The sequence below is a fragment of the Lepidochelys kempii genome, chromosome 4, assembly GCF_965140265.1.
Source record: "Lepidochelys kempii isolate rLepKem1 chromosome 4, rLepKem1.hap2, whole genome shotgun sequence".
Taxonomy (NCBI): domain Eukaryota; kingdom Metazoa; phylum Chordata; order Testudines; family Cheloniidae; genus Lepidochelys; species Lepidochelys kempii.
Genome location: NC_133259.1, coordinates 57,026,125 through 57,045,762, shown reverse-complemented (window position 1 = coordinate 57,045,762; position 19,638 = coordinate 57,026,125). Strand labels below are relative to the sequence as shown.

The 19,638-nt window shown below is 37.8% G+C and overlaps 2 protein-coding genes across 7 annotated transcripts in view; one reads left to right on the top strand and one right to left on the bottom strand.

Annotated features, from left to right (window-relative positions):
- MAB21L2 (mab-21 like 2) overlaps positions 1–3,627 on the bottom strand; it is a 37,129-nt gene extending 33,502 nt beyond the window's left edge. For all 3 annotated transcript variants that reach the window (XM_073341335.1, XM_073341336.1, XM_073341334.1), the window contains exon 1: positions 1,375–3,627. In XM_073341335.1, the coding sequence (XP_073197436.1) occupies positions 1,633–2,712 (1,080 nt within the window). In that variant the 5' untranslated portion in view covers positions 2,713–3,627 and the 3' untranslated portion in view covers positions 1,375–1,632. The remainder of the gene's footprint in view (positions 1–1,374) is intronic.
- The window catches only part of LRBA (LPS responsive beige-like anchor protein), a 559,255-nt gene that overhangs the window by 305,236 nt on the left and 234,381 nt on the right, over positions 1–19,638 (top strand). The window lies entirely within an intron of this gene.

Genomic DNA, 19,638 nt, shown 5'->3' with positions numbered 1-19,638 from the left:
GCAGGTAGAAATTAAAGATGATTTTACATAAGTATTTTATAGGGTCACTTTGTGTATCTTTGTGATCACAAGGTAAACTAGATGGAATTGTTTTTGAAGTGGTTTCAGTTTTACTTTATAGTTATCTTTTTAAGTTGTTTTAAAATTCTTATGTAAACACAAAACCAACCCAAACTTTAAAGGCTATTTCTTTCTGGATTGTCCACAGAGAAGCGGAAGTAGTTCTTTGAAACAAGGTTTTGCATTGGCCTGAAAGGGCATGAAAAGGAATTTGAAATGCTCCAAACCAGTTTCAGAATATTTCCGGACGTTAAAGCAAATAATAAAAATTAATAAAAAAAATCTCACAGTAAGGTTTAAGAAATGTAAACCTTCCTTAGAAAACTTGGAGCAAAACACTATAGCCGAAAATTAGGGGCAAATCAGCTAGCATTCATTTGAGGGGGGGAAATAACAAACAAAAAACCACGACCGATAAAGGGTTGAGATGTTTGAACATAAAATTGGTTGGTTTCTTTTAATACAGCATATTTCCCCCTTTCCTGTGTATGCCCCTGTGTGCAGTGCTGCTGTGTTGCAGTTCTATGCTATACTTAAAACCCAGAGAAAACAAATATTTGTTAGAAAAAAATTGTTGCATTTAAGCTTGTGTATTATTCAGAGAAGTGTTATACTTTTTTCATTTCAAAGTAAAACTGATAGTTGAGTAACCCTCGTGTAATAAAGCAAATATCTATTTATTTTAAAAGGACAAAATAGGAACGAATTGTGATAGTTCAACAACTGAATTAAAAACAATAAAGATATTTTAAGGATTATATTATAGAAACACTCTGCCCTAGTTCTGTCAAAATTGTGCTGAAATGCTATGTGATGGTGCATGTATTCCTAAAACTTTGGAGAGTAAGATTCAAGTGACAGAAAGAAAAGCAACCAAAGAATGAATGGGAATTATTTTTTCATTAAGTACAGTCTATTTCTATTTTAATTGAAAATAATTGGAATAAACTTTAGAAAATGCTGATGAATTTATAGATAAAGCACCAGTTCAATATTGTGATTAATCTGCCTTTTATTTTTGTTTTAATCCTTTCTTCTCTGAAAGCCAAGAAAAATCTCTCTACTTGCCTGAATTTAAGAACAATTCACAAAAAAAGTCAATGTAAAGTTAAAGTAATATTTTTATTACTGTTTTCAACAATTAAGTTTGGGGCACAGTCTGACCTTGGCACTGAAATACATTTAACATCAGTAAAACTTTTTTTAAAGAGAATTTTTTACATATAGTTAAATAATTTTTTTCACTTGGTGACAACATTCAGGCAAACAAAAAGAATAAGAAAAGAATTACTATACATTTATTTGAAAATGTACCTTGCGTTTCGTTTGGATGATGGAAAGTCCGATCGCTTCGTTGTGTGACTTTTTAAAAATTCACATTGGAAGATAAAAAGGGGAAGGGGAGTCTCTTCTCGTGCAACGAGGTGATCGTTTTGGTTTTGTAAATGTCTGAGAGTTTTTAAATGCTTAACTGCAGGTGGGGTTTTGGGTGTTTGTGTCGCCGCCTCTTTTGCTGTAGCTGCTTTGTTTAAATAAAAGTTTTTAAATGGGTTTATCACTGTGTTGTTAACCCTATAGTTTGTCCAGGCTTTTAGGATTAGTGAGAATCTCCCTGGCTAGCCTCCAGGTCTGTTTGGCAGCGCTTTCCAGGGCTGAGTGCGGTTTGCCCTGAAAGAGGTCTAGGTTGGGCAGGAAGTAGTGGGGGCAGCGCCGACACTGCAGGCAAGAGATGAGCTGCAGCAGGATCCCATTCAGCCGGTCCCCCAGGCACGCCTCGTCCCAGTCGGTCTCCCGGGGGTGTTTCTCGCACTCGTACAGCAGCAGCGTCTTCATGTGGTAGTTGTTAAGCGGCTGGCCGGGCAGCTCCAGGTGCCGGTCCCGGAGGGTCTTCAGCACCGAGAGGCACTTGTTTCTGCAGCCGCCCATCAGCAACCGGTTCTCGGCCTCGCCGAACTGCAGCACCCAGGCGTCGCTCTCGGCGGAGCTCTGCTTGCCGGTCAGCGAGTAGCACTCCTTGGAGAGCAGGTTGAAGCCTTCCGCCTTCACCTCGGCCACCCTGTTGGGGCCCGGCCAGGGGATGTGGGGCATGGGCCACTGCGCAGCGCTGCGTGGCCAGATCCCAGTGCACTTGAAGGCGGGCGTGATTTGCACCACGTAGCGCTCCCGGATGCGGAGCTTCACCTCGCTGGTGTCCGCGATCATCTTCACCACGTCCCGGTAGCTGCACTTGTCCACGGCTTGGGCCACCAGGGTCTGGAAGCGGGAGCGGATCTTGCGGGCCGACAGGTAGCCCGAGGCGGTGATGAACTCCACCCAGAGCGACATGCTGCGCTTGCGGCCGTCGCTCAGCTTGAGCACCGCGCAGCCGGGCAGCGAGCCATCGTCCACGAAGTTGAAGACGCCCATCTGGTTGAGGTAGAGCACCACCTCGAACTCGGTGGGCGAGATCACCTCCAGCCCCTCGTAGCGGGCATCGATCTCGCTCAGCGAGCTGATGAAGCGGGGCTCCTGCACTTCCACCTCCTTCAGCACGTCCGACACCACCTTGCATACCTCCCGGATGGTCTTGGCGATGGCCGCCTTGCGGGCCTGGCAGCGCTCCGTGTAGTATTTGTTGAGCTGGTACACCAGCTTGGCCTGGGCGGCGATCATGTTGGGGCACAGGTCCGGGCTATAGACCGGGCTCTCGCAGTACGTTGAGGGATCCAATGCTTTAGCGGTGACTGCAGCTTTGCACAGGGCACCCGCCAAGTTGCAGCCCGCCGCCACACGCACGCACTCCGCCCCTCCGCCCCAAACACAAGGAAAGAAAATAGCGGATGATGGTGATTTTTAAAAAACAAGAACCATGCAACTGTCAGCCGATGGGAATGGGGCGATACAGGTGACGGAGGGAAAACCTCTGAAGTGCAAAGTTTGATGTGCCGCCTTTTCGGTGTGCGGGGGGGGGGGGGGTGCGGTAGGTTGTTTGCAGCCTCTGCGCGCAGCCACCCACCCTCCCACACGCAAATGGTTCAACAGTTCATTTAAAAACTTCTCTCCGGGACTCGCAGCGGGTCTCCACAGCACAGCCGAGCAGTGGCGAAGTTGAAAACCGCACGCAATAAAAGAAGAATGCGAGAAATGCCAAGAGCGGAAGAGGGAAAACTCTCTCAGACCATGGCACCACCAGAGATGTGCATGAGTTTGGCTGCTTCTCTCGCCGACTGTCAAGGGATGTTGTTGATTTCCTTCTTCCTGCTGGAGGCGTTGACTGAACCCCGTTCTGGCTTTCTCTGTCTTCAGGCGTAGACTGCTGCCTTTGGTCTGTGATCATTCATTCCTGTTCTTTAGTTTATATATATATATATATATATATTTCTTTGCATAGACTGTCTGAGCAGGGAGGGGTGCCCAGGACTACTTCTCCTCCCCCAGCCCCCAACCCTTGAAATTGCACTCAGAGACCCTCACTTTCTGCGCCTCTCCTTCTCGGGATGTGTGTGTGTGCGTGTGTGTCTGGCTTTGCAGGAGTGTTGTTTAGTTTATGAATGGTCCCAGGGCCCTGCCGAAGGGGTGGAGTTCCAGATCCTACAATCGCCTTCTGAGCTGTCAGAGGGGCAGCCAATCACCGAGGCAGGCTATGTGCATGTTGGATGCCGGGCAGCCGCTGCTACTGCATATGGGGATGTGGGAGGGCAGAAGAGATATTAAGGAACATGCAGAGAGAGGCGCGCACAAACAAACACTCACAGCCGCCTCCCCATCAATAGAAGGATAGAGGAAAAAGAGTATGGTCTATGAGAATTACTCGGTGTTGGAGTTGGCGGGAATTAAATACTGGGGGGAGAGTGGCATTGAATCAGAAAGGTGTGCAGTCTGTGTATGCATCCTACCGTCGTGCAAGAAAAAGACGCAACGAACTGCCTATGAGCTGAATCACTTTTACTTGGAAGCCTGATGGGGGAAAATTAACTATGCTTTTTCCACCCGGTTGTTGTAAGGAGAAGTAGCAGTAATGCTAGTGGAAGGGGCGAGGGCTACTTGTGGTACTTTGCTGCAAACATAAATCTTCTTCCACTAACGCTGGTCTGCAGCAGTGAAAGTGAGACTGTCATTGGAACAGAATAGTACACCTTGTTTTACTACTCTTCGTCAGATTAATTTAGATAAATCTTGTGCAGTAAAGCTCTGTCCCCTTTCTAAATAGCAGCATTGAACTATCTGAAATTGAAGCTAACTATATTTTTGCGAAAGTTTGTATTTTGTCCAAGTCAAATATGCATAAAATTATAGTTACGCAGTTATGTATATGCAGTTTATTGTATATTAGAGTACAGAAACAACGCCAACTAATATCAATATTAATCAATGGAGAAGTAGCTAAAATAAAATATTTCTATTACTTTAATCTTATTTTTGAAGTACAATAATTCTGTTTAATATTGTGTGTTGTTTGGGTGATATTTAGGTATGTTTCTTAACGAACTCCTACACCCTACTTAGTACTGTACAAGTCAAGTTCTCTTACACTACTGAGCTGCTTATAATATTTTTAGCAGGCAACACTTTACATTGAACCTATAAATAATCAGCACGCAAATCGAGTCTTTGCCTTGAACTTGAACGTTTGTTATGTGAGAAGAGTAGATTCTGTTTATCTCGAGCCGTTTCTCAAATATTGTAAAGGTTACGTCAAAATTCGTTGTCTTATTCTTGCTATATTTCTAGAAGCCTAGATAGATTATATATATTGAACCTGGTCACTTAGGATTCTCAATTTAAAATTTCTTAAAAGTGGAATGTTGTCGTTCTTTGGTTCTTTTGGTTTATCTGTTTCTTTGTTAGAATACAGAGACTGAGATTTAATAAAATAAAATATCACCCGTCTGTTTTTCGTGGGTATTTAAATTAAGAACATGGCTGTGAGCGGTAACAAACCTGTTGTATAAAATATGTAAAATGTGCCCTGCTCTGGTACTGGTTGCAACCTCTTCTCCCGGGATAAATCATCTTCTTTTTATTGCCCGAAAGCAGCAGGATCACGCTGCTCGTGGTAGTTGTAGGCACCTTCTCCATCATCACCAATTCCACGTATTTCAGGAAGTTTTTGGGTGCGGAATCTCTGTTCTTCCATGATGGCGACTGGATAAACGAGATTCAGGCACGGAGATGCTTTTGGCTACGGGGGAGTTTACCAGGTGCTTCAATCATGTGCACTCCCCCCCCCCTCCACCCGATCCTCCTCGCACTTGCACGGATTAAAGATTTTTTTGGAGCTGAAACAAACCCAATAAAGGCGTCTAGCAGTGTAACTTGCAGGGGGGAAAGAAGAGTTGGGCGGGTTATAGAAAACAAGTCATAGAACTCGGATGAAGACATTTCTTTGGCGTTTTCAACGACTCCCGGTAGTAGTTGTACATATAAGAAAGTAATTCTCCACTCTGAAGCTTGGGTATTTGACACCAAAGAACCAAATCCACGATCTGGAGTCCGTAGTCCTGATGGAAAATGTAGTTTATTAATAAAAATAATAAAGGACTTTACAAACCAATACATTTTCTCTTTACCTCATCCTGACGTAAGGCATATCGTGTTAATTACCTAGCAGTGAGTAATTGTTGGGCAGGGGCGGAGAGTGGGGTGGTGAGAGGGAAGAGCACGTTGCTTTGTTTCTCAGTTTACCCTGTAGCTTTTTTTTAGTAGTGGGGTGAATTTTAGAAGACCCTATACACAGTTCGGCCGCACCCCTGTGGGCTTCTGCTCCTATTCCTAATAAATGAAAGGAGTGTTAAGAAATCCATTTAACAAACAAATGTCTTTCCTGAGCAGTCTGTCGATTTCTCAGTTATCACAGCGGGTTTTCCAGTAGCCGGTTCCCCTGTCACTTTTCCGCCCCACTCCGTCGCATAGTTTTGCACCCCGATTCCATACGCTTTGGCTGCTTGGGTAGGCGCCTCAGAATTCCAGCCCTGACCTCGTGCGGGGACTGTGTAGCCCAGAAATTAATGTTTCATGTGTCGAGTGTGCGGGAGAAGCGACCATGCGATCAGAGCGCCCCGGGGTTGGGGGAGGGAAAAGCACTCCTAGATGTTAAGGTTAAAAGAAGCCAGCGATTCCCTCCCTCCCCGCACTTACTTTTTAAGGTGACTGATGATAAAAGGTTACTCGTGTTTTGATTTAAAAACAATTCATTACCAATTTCCCTGTCTGGGGTCGAAGCTCTAGTAAATAATAAATCAGTTAAACAAAAGCCGACTTTAATTTATTGCTCTAGCACTAATTAGAAACATCATTTGAGCAATAAACTTAAACACTTCCAGCAAATAATGCATGTGAAATCCCTTTCTCCTGTGTCTTTGCGTTTGCGGCCCATTGCATTAAGAGCAGCTTTATCTGTGGCAGGTTTCAGAGCAGCAGCGCTGTTAGTCTGTATCCGCAAAAAGAAAAGGAGGACTTGTGGCACCTTAGAGACTAACAAATTTATTTGAGCATTTATTTGTTAGTTTTAAGGTGCCACAAGTACTCCTTTTCTTTTATCTGTGGCGGAATTTGCTCTTCCCGGGAATGAATAATTGAAGGGGGAAACAGTATTCGAGGAGGCTGTAATTGAAGAGCCCTTGTCACCTCTGCTTTTATGTATGTTAGTATAGAAGTCCATCAGCAGCTCCTTGATGATGTATAAAACGAAGTGGCAGCCCCTTGAAGAGCAGGAGATACACTCGGTCCTTTTAATAGAATACAGTATGTGCCTGAGAGAGAAACTCTCAAGGCTAAAAGCCACTTGAAGTCTTCAGACGGATTGATCTGTATTCTCTCCTTATAATCCGTCTCATCATACTTGAGTTAATGAGGCAGGGGAGGAGGGTGATCTGATGGTCCTTGACAAATTCATTAGGGAGGCTGCGGGACATTTTATTTGATTGTTAAACATCGTGTTTGTTTGGTTTAGGCAGTGCCAACATCAGCATGCTGCTGCCTGGAGCAATAGTGTTTGGCTAGCAGGAGCTTCTGTGAAGGATATTGGAAAGGGGACTTTGGTTGGGGAACACATGCTCTTTTCTTTGCTCTCCCTCCCCGTAAACATGTAAATGGTATATACAGTTTTAACATCTTTAATAACCATGACAATGTTACAATGTGCTTAAATTTAAAAACAAACAAAACCTTTGTGTATTTAAATATATTTGTCAAAAAGTATTGTGTGGGAGGATATGTATGATTTACAAATGTGAAATTATTTTTTATAGAGCAGAAGAAAATGAGGGGAAAATCATTCTTACGGTAGAGAAAAATAACTAGATTGCAAAATTGTTAACCTGTCCAACTTTATATTAGATTATGATTTAATGTGCTTGTTTTTGTTTGACTAGTCAACTTATTAAAATAGCATAGCTTACATATTTCAAAAGGCTTTCTATTCCTAAACAATTTATTTAAAAGTTTACTTAATACAAACTAATGTATTAAGTTAAAACTAATGGAGTATTTAATTTTAAGTGAATACATTGACATGGGACTATGAAACTGTTTCTGACGTAAAAAACAAAAAGAGTCAGAAACAGGTGCTCACAAGAGGGATCAAAAGTATGTGTTTTGTGTGTGGAGTGTGAACATATATATACACACACACACACACGTAAGTCTCATTCTAGACTAACTGGTATTTCACTAGATGATGCTTTGTGAATATATTCCAGTTCTTTAATAAGTAATGGCTTTGGATTTCCTGTCCATCCTTTGGTTTAAAGAAACTAGTTCTGGGAAAAATACAGTAATTGACTTGTTCACAGAATTTAATTTTCTGATCATTTTATATTTTGCTGAAGATCTGGCTCCAAACATTCTCTGCTTAAAGTGCTTCGCAGAAGAACTCTGTGCTTCCATTTATAGAAGAACAGTATGGGAAAAGAACTAATGCCCTTTGCCTGTCATTTTCATACATTCCTGCACTGCTGATGGAGCTTGAACTGCTGCAGGGAATGTATGGATTTAAAAAGAAATGATTCAGTAGTGCATATTGTGTTTCTCAACAGCAAAACCAAGCTAATGGTTATAGTAAATACTTCTGTGGGTCTGACAGTTATAATCCTGTTTACATTCTAGAGAATACAGTGTGCATCTCCCCTTTAAAATTGTGGATTGATTTCATTATCTGCTGATCTTTTGTAAGGATGTGTTTACTAAGTTAACTATAATGCACTCTTTATGTGGAAGAACAAAATATGTTTGTTTACTGCAGATATCATGTATGTATCTCATCAACCTTTAACGAACATATATAAATCTTGTTTTGTAAACAGATTGGATGATATGCTAGTTAAATAATGTATAAATGGCTATAAAACCTTAATTAGGTTACACTTGTGGATGATGTGGCTCCCAAATATTTTTAAAGTAAATTTTGAGTATATGTTCTTACCTGTCAAATCTTAAAATATAAGCAGGATGCTTTACATAATCTGGTGTTCATCAAATAATCATACTTTGAGTTATACCTCTAATAGTTCCCAATAACTTCTGCCTACTTTAAATGTCTAAACCTATTGTTAAATGTAGATTATTACTTCTGATGAGTAGTAGTAGTGATTTTTTTTTTAGCTTTAAAAGATTGTTTTAGCTACTAAGTTCTTCTTAGCCACCTAAAGTTTAAACCAATCAGGTAAAATCAAAAGTTTGGTTGCCAGAAGTCAAACAAATATACTATAGAATAACATTTCTAATACTTTGATAACATTTTATTCTTGTTAGAACATCCTGTGGGCCTTATTTTTTTTGGATGTGTGGGTGTGTATGCACACGTATCTGATTGGATTAACCATATTTAGAGTTTTGGCTGTTTTTTCTTAAAATAACTGATTAATCATAATGTCCATTTATGTATAGAAGTATGAGAGCATGGATAATGCCAAGATTTTGTCAACTTGAACTAGAATTGTATGTAATTAAAATTAGTTGTAAAAAGATTACTGAAGTAAATGGTGTATAGAAATATTCTAGGTCACGGTTCTTAAAATGCCATTAAATGAAAACGAATCCTTTAAAATAATTCAATATGGAAGTAACTTACGGGTTTTCTGAGTAAAATGGGGATGGCAGAAGCAGAATGTTGTTTCAACTAGAGTGTATTTTGGCTTGGCTTTCCTCATTATAAATTTGTGTACGATGGTGATTGCATCCATTATCTTCGATGCATACAGAAATGTACATATGTATGTGCAGATGCTCACACCCACAGACAGTAGCCCAGCTTGGTTTATGGTTGGACATTGATTTATTTCTAAGATCAGAACCTTCATGTAGCTGGCTGAGATGCAGCATTCTTTACTTCTGAATCAACTTAGAATTCTGAATCTAAAGCTTTAACTATTTGTCAGCTTCAATTTCCAGATCCTTTTAAAGTAAAAGCTTCTAATTTATGTACATATGTTGAACATTTTGAAAATATTGGGTCAATTAATACAGATAGCATGAAGTACTTTCCTCCCAAACTACTACATAGACTAAAGCTATTCTTGTGATTAAAATAATGAAATAATTTTCCATAATGTAGTTTATATGAGACAGATTTAGGGGGCCCAATTCTTCCCTGTAATACCATTGCCCATTTGTGTTGTGTGCTTAAAATGTACTGTTTTTCACTATTCAACAAGCTATTTTTTATGATGTCGTAAATCAGCATACAATATAGAAAATATACAACTTTGACTAAAAATTCTATTTCTTTATAAGCTTCTGGCTTGAGCAGTCTAACAACTAAAATACTACAAAAGCAAAACAAAACAATCCTATTAAGATATTACATAGTTTAAATATTAGAAAGTGAAAAGTTACTTTAGTTTTTGCTTATTTGACCTCAAAATATTGACTTCCCTGCCCTCCCAAAGAATTATTTTCATATAAAATATTGCTATTTATAAAATCATCAAATTGTTTTTGTTTCATGCTACTTCTAATGAGAGCATTAAATTGTAGCACTTCCTGCTGAGATACATATTTTGTTTCAAAATAACTGGAGTGTGATAATACAGAGATTGCTCTCTTTTTAACTTTATGAATGATATAAAATTGATATGCAGTGTTATGTGTCATTTCTTATAGCGGGGGAAAGGGAAACTATATTGGCTCAAATAATGTATAAAAGCCATCTGCATAGCCTAATTGAAATAATATTTTGTGATCTAAAGGATGAAAACTTTTCCTTTTATTTAACCATCTGAAGTAAAACTAGGATGTAAAACAGCTGTCTTGGCCTATTGATATCAAGGTTCTGCCCGTCTGTTTCTTTTCTGCATTTTTCCCTTCTATCTTCCTTTATTATCTTTGGATCCTAAGGAGCCTTTCTTATTTTCTAACTGGTTTTGTCTGCAGCAAAGGGCTGGGTTGGTGGGTTTAAATCGGCTCTGGATAGAGTGAAAAATCTTTGATCTATGGCTATGACTGCTTTCAAATGATTTGCTTGCTGGGACTGGACACTGTCCATGCCCTTTCACTTCACTATCAGATAGGCACACAAAAAGGACTTGACATGCTACCAGATGCATAGTTAATCATCACATTAAGTCTCTAAAGGGATCCATCCAGACACAATTAGGTCGACCATTTTTAACTAGTGTTTGCTCTGTAGTTCGTTTGGAATGCAGTATTAATTGTAACTGCTTATTTAACTGTATTTAACAGAACTGTGTACATAGTTGCAAAGAGCAGTGCTTTTCTTTGCTTTGTTATGTATTAGAACCATTGAGAGATATTAAGCTTTAAAATATTCATGCATTAAAATTATGTAGTAGTTTGGAGGTTATGGACTTCAGCTGCTTTCCTTTTTATTATAAATTAACCTGAATAAAGCTTATATGCTCTAACCTACATCCAGTGACTGACCTGTATTAAGATCCGAAGAAAATTTACAAAAGTATTTGACTGTTACCAGCTAGATCTTAACTTTGGAAAGCCAAACAGTCAGCAGGATTAGTAACATTTATTTAAATAAGGAATCGTTTCAACTTGTGGTGTTGAATATTTTATTGGGGGAGAAAAAGGGGGATGCAGAAATTACAGGGCTTAGAAGCAGCAAGTACGTTATTTCTTGCAATCTTAGTGTAGATCTTGGAGATTTTCAGTTTCATTTTTACACTATAAGGTGTTAGTCATAGCTATTCAGCAGAGTGCATCTGTAAGTTTTAGAATTCACAGGAGTTAAAATAAAAGCAGCTTGCAGAACTGACTCATCCTTTTGTTGTATGAAGACGTTCCAGTGTTCTACTTCCATAAATGGACCCTAACATACATATATGGCCTTTCTGTGGCCTATTGGTGTTTATATAAAGATGGGTAGTATCAGTGGAAGGAATAATTGAGAATGAACACACCATGGCCACCACATGAAAACTGATAGTAATCAGGGAATACCTAAGAGAAAATGTTTACAAATATTCTCATTTGCTTTTAATCAATTGTTTTAGCAGGCATTCGGGTATTAACATTTTTCTAATTTACATACAAGCAATTATTAAAGGCACTTAATGTAACTTTACAGGAAATAGTTCAGATCTTCATTTCAGATCTAAGATTACATAATTTTTATTTCTCTGCTTCATATTTAATATTCTTTGAAGGAAAAGAAAATGTATTGAAATGTAACCTCTATCCTGTGTTATAGTCACATTGGTATGAGTAAAAATTACTCAACCATGACAGTAAAAGAGCTCATTGGGGATTTTAAAATTATATATGCATATACACTCATGTGTAAGTAAAATGTATAGGTGCATATACATATATAATTAAGAAAAACAAAAACCTAGAATTTTTCACTGTTGTGGTTGGATAATTTACTCATATGTCATTTATGTGGAAGATCATCATTAGTGGCGTTTGAGTATCAATGTGACTATCCAAGGAATTGTTTAAATGCACTTTGTGGATTTCCGAAGTGCTAACTTGAAAGAAAGTGGGACTTGAACTGCATGGTCATTTGTGAATTTATGTTTTATCTCACTTCACTTGAAAATTTATGAGGAGGGTGACTTAGGGGTGCTTGAGTTGTGTGTTCCAGGGCTTGCCCCTACTGATAACACCCTTGTTGGCGTGAAAGTGTAATGCAAATTATGACAGTTACAACCTTCTGTTTTGTTTAACCTGTCAGTGGATTTCCTGGATCAGTGCTGAGGGCAGTGGTGTGTTCAGCTAGTCCATATTCACCTAAACTTAAAAGGTCAGGTTTCTACAGGCAAGCCTAGTCAAAGCCTAATTGATGAGGAGGGCAGGGAGACAGAATTTACTGTTCTGTTGGCTAGTTTCATATCGTTAGGTTGTCCTGAAAGCATCAGGCAGTCACAGCCCCTTTCATGTAAGTGCTGACCCTAGACAGGAGCTGACAATCAAAGGAGGCAGCCACAGGAACCAGTGCAAGTAGGCTATTGATTTTTCAGTTAGGTCTAAGTAGTTTGTAGTATGGGTAATGGGTGACCGAGGCAGGTATGTCATTATCAATGAGCTCCAGAACAGTAGCGACAACCCTCCCTCATATTTCCTTCAGCACTGACAGTATGCATCCAGAGGTGGTCAATAAATCGCCCAACCTTTTACTGACAAGTGACTTGGAGGTGGGAGTCAAAGAGCTAAACTTCTGTATTTGAACTTGATATGGATGCTGGGAAAAGATCTCAACATTTGCACCTATGGCTTGTTAAGCTAAGCTCTGTGGAGAACACGCAGGACGAAACTGGTGGCAAATTTATAGACGTGTGTGGGGGGGGAATCAAATATAGCATTATTTTATGTTTTAGAAAATTTCAGTGTGTTTCTTTAAATCAAGGAGAATAGCTTAAAAGGGTCAGCGCCTAGATAAACACAGTCTGCAAAGACGGTTAGGTTACCATGGTATGGTTTTGTTTTTGCTCTGCATTTAATCAAGGTATACTGCCATAGCAATACAGCAATCATAGATTGCAATTCATAATCCACTTTTAATTCCTATTTTCCTTTTCTTACATTTCATATGTGGAGACTATTTAAAGAGATTTAAACTTGCTTGTAAATCTGAACTGCTAGCAGTAACAGCACTTTCTGTTCTGAGCAGCATTGCTGTTCTGGTTCATTATTGTATACTACACAAGCAAGTGGAGGGAAGCTTTACTGTTTGAATTTTGATGGTTATAGTTTCTGAGTTTACTAAAAATGGAAGTGTATTTTAGGTTTACACTTAATTAAGATAGAGTAAATATATTCTGAAAGACATTTGGATAACTGTGTACTTGTAATAAAAGGTTTATTTTTTTAATGTTTGTAGAAGAAAATCAGATAACCCTTTGATGAAATTGAACATCTTAATTTAATAGTATGTAATTCTCTAATATTGTTGCTTTACTTGAGGGATGTAAATTATCCTGCTTGCTTTCAGAAGTTGGAATTCAGTCAGGTTGTATGCTGTGCACAGATGTTAACGAAATAGCATATGCTTATAATTAAAAAAATCTTTAAACAAACTGAAATAAAACAGAAGAGTAAATGTTTTGAAAATCTTACTTAAAATAACTCATTGCTGTGGTGTCTTATTCAACAATGTTTGTAATGTTACACAAAGCAGAAGTCTAAGACTCTGTATATTGCATAGCTGCTGAGTATCAAATATGAAACTTTTTCATTTGTGTGCAGTTGCTAAAATTATTTTCTTTGGCTTTTAACTACAAAAAGCAATATTGACATAGATTGAAGAAATGAAGGTAGAAATTTTCAGAGTTATGAAATTATTTTTTTAAGAGTAGACGCTGCAAATCTTTGTAAACACATATTTGTGACTAATAGTGTTGCTTAACAAAGCTTTTGAAGATGCAGAATGTTCACCATCTTCAAGGGGGAAAATTTCTTCAGTTGGTTGGAATTACTCAATGAGAAGATACATTTGTTGTTTGAGGCCTGATTCAGGTATTCCATATGTAATTTTCCTTTTGTCAGCAACTACTCATTCACTATATCTTTGTAGTTTTCTTCTGTTAAACTAGGTGAAAAGTGCAGCTGAATAATATTAATCTTTTTATCTTTTGTTATGAACAGGTACAGCATCTTTTGCTGCATTTGCAGCTTCTTGCTGGCATGCTATGTAATTGCAGAAATGTAAAAAAGAGCTGCAGAAAGGCAACAAATTAAATTTTCATGAAAGAAAACTCTAATCAGCAGTGACAGTGTAAGAGAAAGATGATTGCCATTTGGTCATTGTGTAGAGACACTTAGATTTGGTGTCAGTGCTCCTGTTAATGATGACTAATGTCTTTCTTGGAGCAAACGCACGCTCAAGCATACTGCTACAGTCCAGAGAAGGATCTGAGGGATAGGTACTAGTAAGTAAAAAGGTTGTGCATCCTAAAACAAAGGCTGTCAAACTGAATTACCCAAGTCTTCTAGTAGAAAAGAGAAAGAGCTTTCCTAATGCCACATAACCACAGTTTTTAAAACTGTCCACTGTTGAAAAAAGGTGATCTAGGAAAAGAAAAATAAAAACTGTATGTTTACATAAGTGCTCTCTAGTCAACTGCTTTAATTAAAATATATACGGATAATGCTGATACATAAGTACACTAATCAGAAGTAAAATGCAGTAAAAAGTCATGTTTTATTCTCATGTTAATAAACTAAATATAAATATAAAAATGCGGTAAACCTGCAGCAATTTTCTTTTCAAATCATCATGCTATATTCTGAATAAATCCTTTGTAATCAAATGCAGAATGTCTGAAAAGACCTTTGCAAATTTTGAGGCTTTGGCTGTTAAATATATTGGCAAAAAAGAGGTGGCATATGTCATTTTTTTAAAGCTTTTCCCAGAGTGAGACCTTTCAGAAGGGCATTTGCAATGCTTGTCATATTTTTTCATATACATCTTATTGGCCTGACACATCTAGAGGACCATGAGAACACAGATGTCATTGCATTCAGACAACACTAATTACTCTGGGATTTTTGCAGCCTCAGTGCCTGCATGCAACCGTTGATTATGATTGTTTATGTGGTCTATCATAGGTACACATTGCACACTCAAATGGTGCCACTGGCCTTTTTGTTTCCTATTGTCACACAATAGGCTATGAAAAACAGCAACAAAAAATTCCTGGGTGTGTCATTTTCCCTTCAGCGTTACACATTTAATGTATGATTTGGCAAAATACCCTTTGTATTTCATTACATTCTGCTCTTTTGTTTGATAAAATCTATTGGTATATGTTTTCAACCTTCTTGTAGCACTTAGGCTTCCACTTTTCACAAGGTTCTTTTATATAGTACACTTTACATTTTGTAGTAGTCTTTCGTTTGAAATTTGAAACTCTTAGGATCACTAATTGCCCTAGTTACCTTGAAAAATTACTTATGTCTAAACTTCAAATGGAACTGATAGATTTTTGTGAACTAGTGTCACAGTTCAGATTAAAAAACAATAATCTTACGATCGCTTTATGAAACTTACTGTTAATACTTTGTTAAATTTTCCTTAGCAATGCAATCTTTTCAAAACTTCTTGTTCAGTTACAATTAATGGTGCATGATTCTAACACAAAGTTCAAATGTTGATTACACCAGGGCCTTAGTTTGTGTGAGTTTATGTATACATTTTGTAAGAAACACAATCTATGTTAATCACAGATTGGAAAATAAAAGCTCTGTTAATGTAACTTCACATGCTGATGAAGCAGAAATAGAAGCAGCTTTATCAAAGATGTATGATGAGATAAAACTGCAGTCTCCGCTGTACAGTTATAGTAATTATGACTAATGAACCGTCCAGTCTGGATGAAATGGCATGCCCACAGGGACTGTGTCCAATCAGTTGTGACTTATGCAAGCTGAACAAAACATTGATGGTGTTCCAGATTGAATATTATAACAGGAAGTGTACTCTTTGTTTGTAACATCAGATTTGTCAGGTTATTTTCATGCAATAACCCGTCAGGAATAACCAGTGTTAGTAAATAATAATGTAGAGAATTAGGATTTTTAAAAATGTACATATGGAGTTGCATTTCTTATTCAAGTATATGCAATCTGTGTAAAATGTATTATTGGCAAATGCTTCTAGGGGTCTATCACATAAGCTCACTCATCTGTGATAAAAATACACATTGTCTTATAAAATTTTAATATAGTGAAAGCCAAAACCAAACATATAAATAAATAAATAAACCTTATCAATCATATCAAATATCCAGTTAAACACGCTGCAACAATTTATATTTTAACACATTTCCATGAAACTTGGTACTTATGCCACCTCTTGGCTGCATTTTGAAACAACCTGACATTTTGCACATGTAAGAAGACAGGTACTTTATAGCATTAGCACACGAAGAACAATTTCTTACAGCAGAAGGATTGTTAGATAATTTAGATGTCTGAGTGTGGTGCTGAGTAAAGTGGGAATGAAAAGGTATTTGATAATTGATAGGCTTAGCATAGCAATATTTAAACTTAATATATTTAAAATCTGCACATTTTTATAAAAGAGAGAACCTGCATAGTTTTTACCTTTCTGAGAAATCAATATCTAGACACGGAGATTCATTCTGTTGGTAAATATTAAAAACTGAAGATGAAATACAGATTGTGTTGAAACTTCCTTGAATCGGTTATGGAGAAATGAAACAGTACAAGAAATGCCATCCTAAAAATAAGCTTGTAATAAGTCATTTAGGCCCAGATGGTATAAACTCTTGTGCATTTGTAACTTTGCTCATGTAAATGAAGTTACGTGTGCAAATGTTTGCAGGATTGGGACCAAAGTTTGCAATAAGTTAGCTACACTAATTTAATATCTCTTATGCACCCTTAAATAATTGAATGAGTAAAAGTTATTTTTAAAAAACCAAGAAACTTTTTGAATCTTAGTGCATTAAAATTAAAACAAAAGTATTTGCTAGAAATTGAACAAAGTTAAATGTAACAATTTGATAGAGTTTTTGGACTGAAATGCTGTTTAAATTTAGAGCAAGCATTTTTTGTATTGAGGAAATGTTGTGGCTCCTTAGCATATTGTGATCTTTCAAACAAAGCTGAAATCATTACAGTGCTCTAGAAGAAGCCAAGTGGATAGGCTTCAAAACTGAACTTACTACATATTTGTTTTTCTTCGATTATATACCTAATTGACAGTTGTGTACTGCCTTTGATGTGTCAACCTGTGCCTTTCCCAAAATTAATATTACATACACTTTTTCAAAAGCAATGCTATTTTGAGTAATGTTCCATAGTAAGAATGTAAAAGCTACCCCCTTTTTTCCTGTGTATTTAAGTTTTTTTTATGAAAGTGAGCAAATCACAGACTAACTCCTCCATTTTTTGCACATCACATTGGTTCTAAACAGGCCTTCAAGTGCTGTTGGATACAAGATTGGTGTCAAATAGCTCTTACATCAGGAATTTCTCTTTAGTTAATCCAACCTCTTTAGGACATCTTGATTCATCAATAAACTGTCATTTTGGAAAGCTTAGTGTAGAAATCCTCAAAACTGCACAATTATTAGTTTAAATTATTTCTATTGTTTGTATACAGAAGTCCCATTCAGGATTAAGGCTCCTCTGCAAACATATAAGACGTGATTTCTGTCTAAGATCTTAAAATATTCCATTTTTGGTTTGCGGATTGGAATATGAGACTTTAGTCTGAGAGACTTCACTGTTAAAATTCATTGTAGATTGCTTCCCTGGATAGACTGCAGTACCTTGACTCCAGATACATAAATAACCATTTAATGATATCCTCTAGAAAGAATAAGATGAACAGTAATTTATTTTAATAATTTCATAGTCAGTGTTTCAGACCTATTAGAGATTATGGCTTCAGTCTGTTTCTTTTCTTTTTCCTTTTCCTTCCTGTCTTACACTAACATAGGGTGAAATCTTGGCCCCTTGAAATCAATGGGACTTTTGCCATTGACTTCAATAAGACCATGTTTGTATAGGAGTTAGGATGAAATTCAATAAGGACAAATGCATAGTACTCCACTAAGGAAGGAAATATCAGCTGCACACATACAAAATCGGAAATGACTGCCTAGGAAGGAGTACTGCGGAAAGGGATCTGGGGGTCATAGTGGACCACAAGCTAAATATGAGTCAACAGTGTAACACTGTTACCAAAAAAGCACACATCATTCTGGGATGTATTAGCAGGAGAGTTGTAAGCAAGACACAAAAAGTATTCTTCCTCTCTACTCCTCGCTGATTAGGCTCAACTGGAGTACTTTATCCATTCTGGGCTCCACATTTCAGGAAAGATGTGGACAAATTGGAGAAAGTCGAGAGAAGAGCAACAAAACTGATTAAAGGTCTAGAAAACATGACCTGTTAAGGAAGATTGAAAAAAATTGGGTTTGTTTAGTCTGGAAAAGAGAAGACTGAGAGAGAACATAAGTTTTCAAGTACATAAAAGGTTGTTACAAGGCAGAGGGAGAAAAAATATTGTTCTTAACCTCTGAGGATAGGACAAAAAGCAGTGGGCTTAAATTGCAACAAGGGAGGTTTAGGTTGGAGATTAGGAAAAACCACCTAACTGTCAGGGTGGTTATGCACTGGAATAAATTGCCTAGGGAGGTTGTGGAATCGCCATCATTGGAGATTTTTAAGGGCAGCTTAGACCAACACCTGTTAGGGATGATCTAAATAATACCTAGTCTTGCCATGAGTGCAGGGGACTGGACTAGATGACCTCTCAAGGTCCCTTCCAGTCCTATGATTCTATGATTTCACCCATAATGAATTATTTCAATAGCACTCAATTAAGAATTAATAGACTGGAATGTGTTATGTATATTATATTACTCTACCAACATAGGAGGCTGTATTAATAGTAGTAATAAAATTATTTTAGCTTTTTATTTGGGTAGTCTCTAGTGGTCAACTAGGACAGGGCCCCATTTATGATAGGTGCTATATAAATATACAGAAAATGAGTCCTTCCTCCAGAGAGTTTATCATCTAAAAGTATTGTATTTGGCAAATATTTTTAAGAATTTTGCATCTGCCTGATTCTGTGCTTATTATGTACATCAAGATAAAAATGATAACTTTTAGGTTGTTTTTTAAAGCACTCAGCATTGGCCTAATTCTGTTCCTAGTGAAGTCAGTAGTGTAACTCCCATTAATTCCAGGCCAGTATAGATCACTTTTTTAAAATCCCTCCCCTTAAAGTACAGTTCTACTCTCTAAGGTGATTTTGTAAAAATGTCATTGTGGAGTTCCATGTTGAGCTTTCATTTCTTCCAGATCAAATATGTTCAGTTTTGTAAGGCAAACATTTTTTTCCCCGAATTGCCTGACCTGGAAGTTCCACTTGGTATCTGGAAGTCAATCTGTTTTTTTTTCCCCTTACATCTCAACACTACTAACAAAGACTTTGCAGGCCCAATTGTGCCCTAGGTTAAACCTGGACAGTCACATTGTCTTCAGATTATGCCATCAATTACACCTGTAATACCCTTATCCCTTTAGTGGTTAGTACACAAGGCTGGATTTAGGGGCAGGCGACTGCCTGTGGTGCTGGGCTTGGGGGGGTGCTAGGCTTGAAGATTTACAGATCCTAGCATGCAAATTTAAATCACAGGGATAAATCAT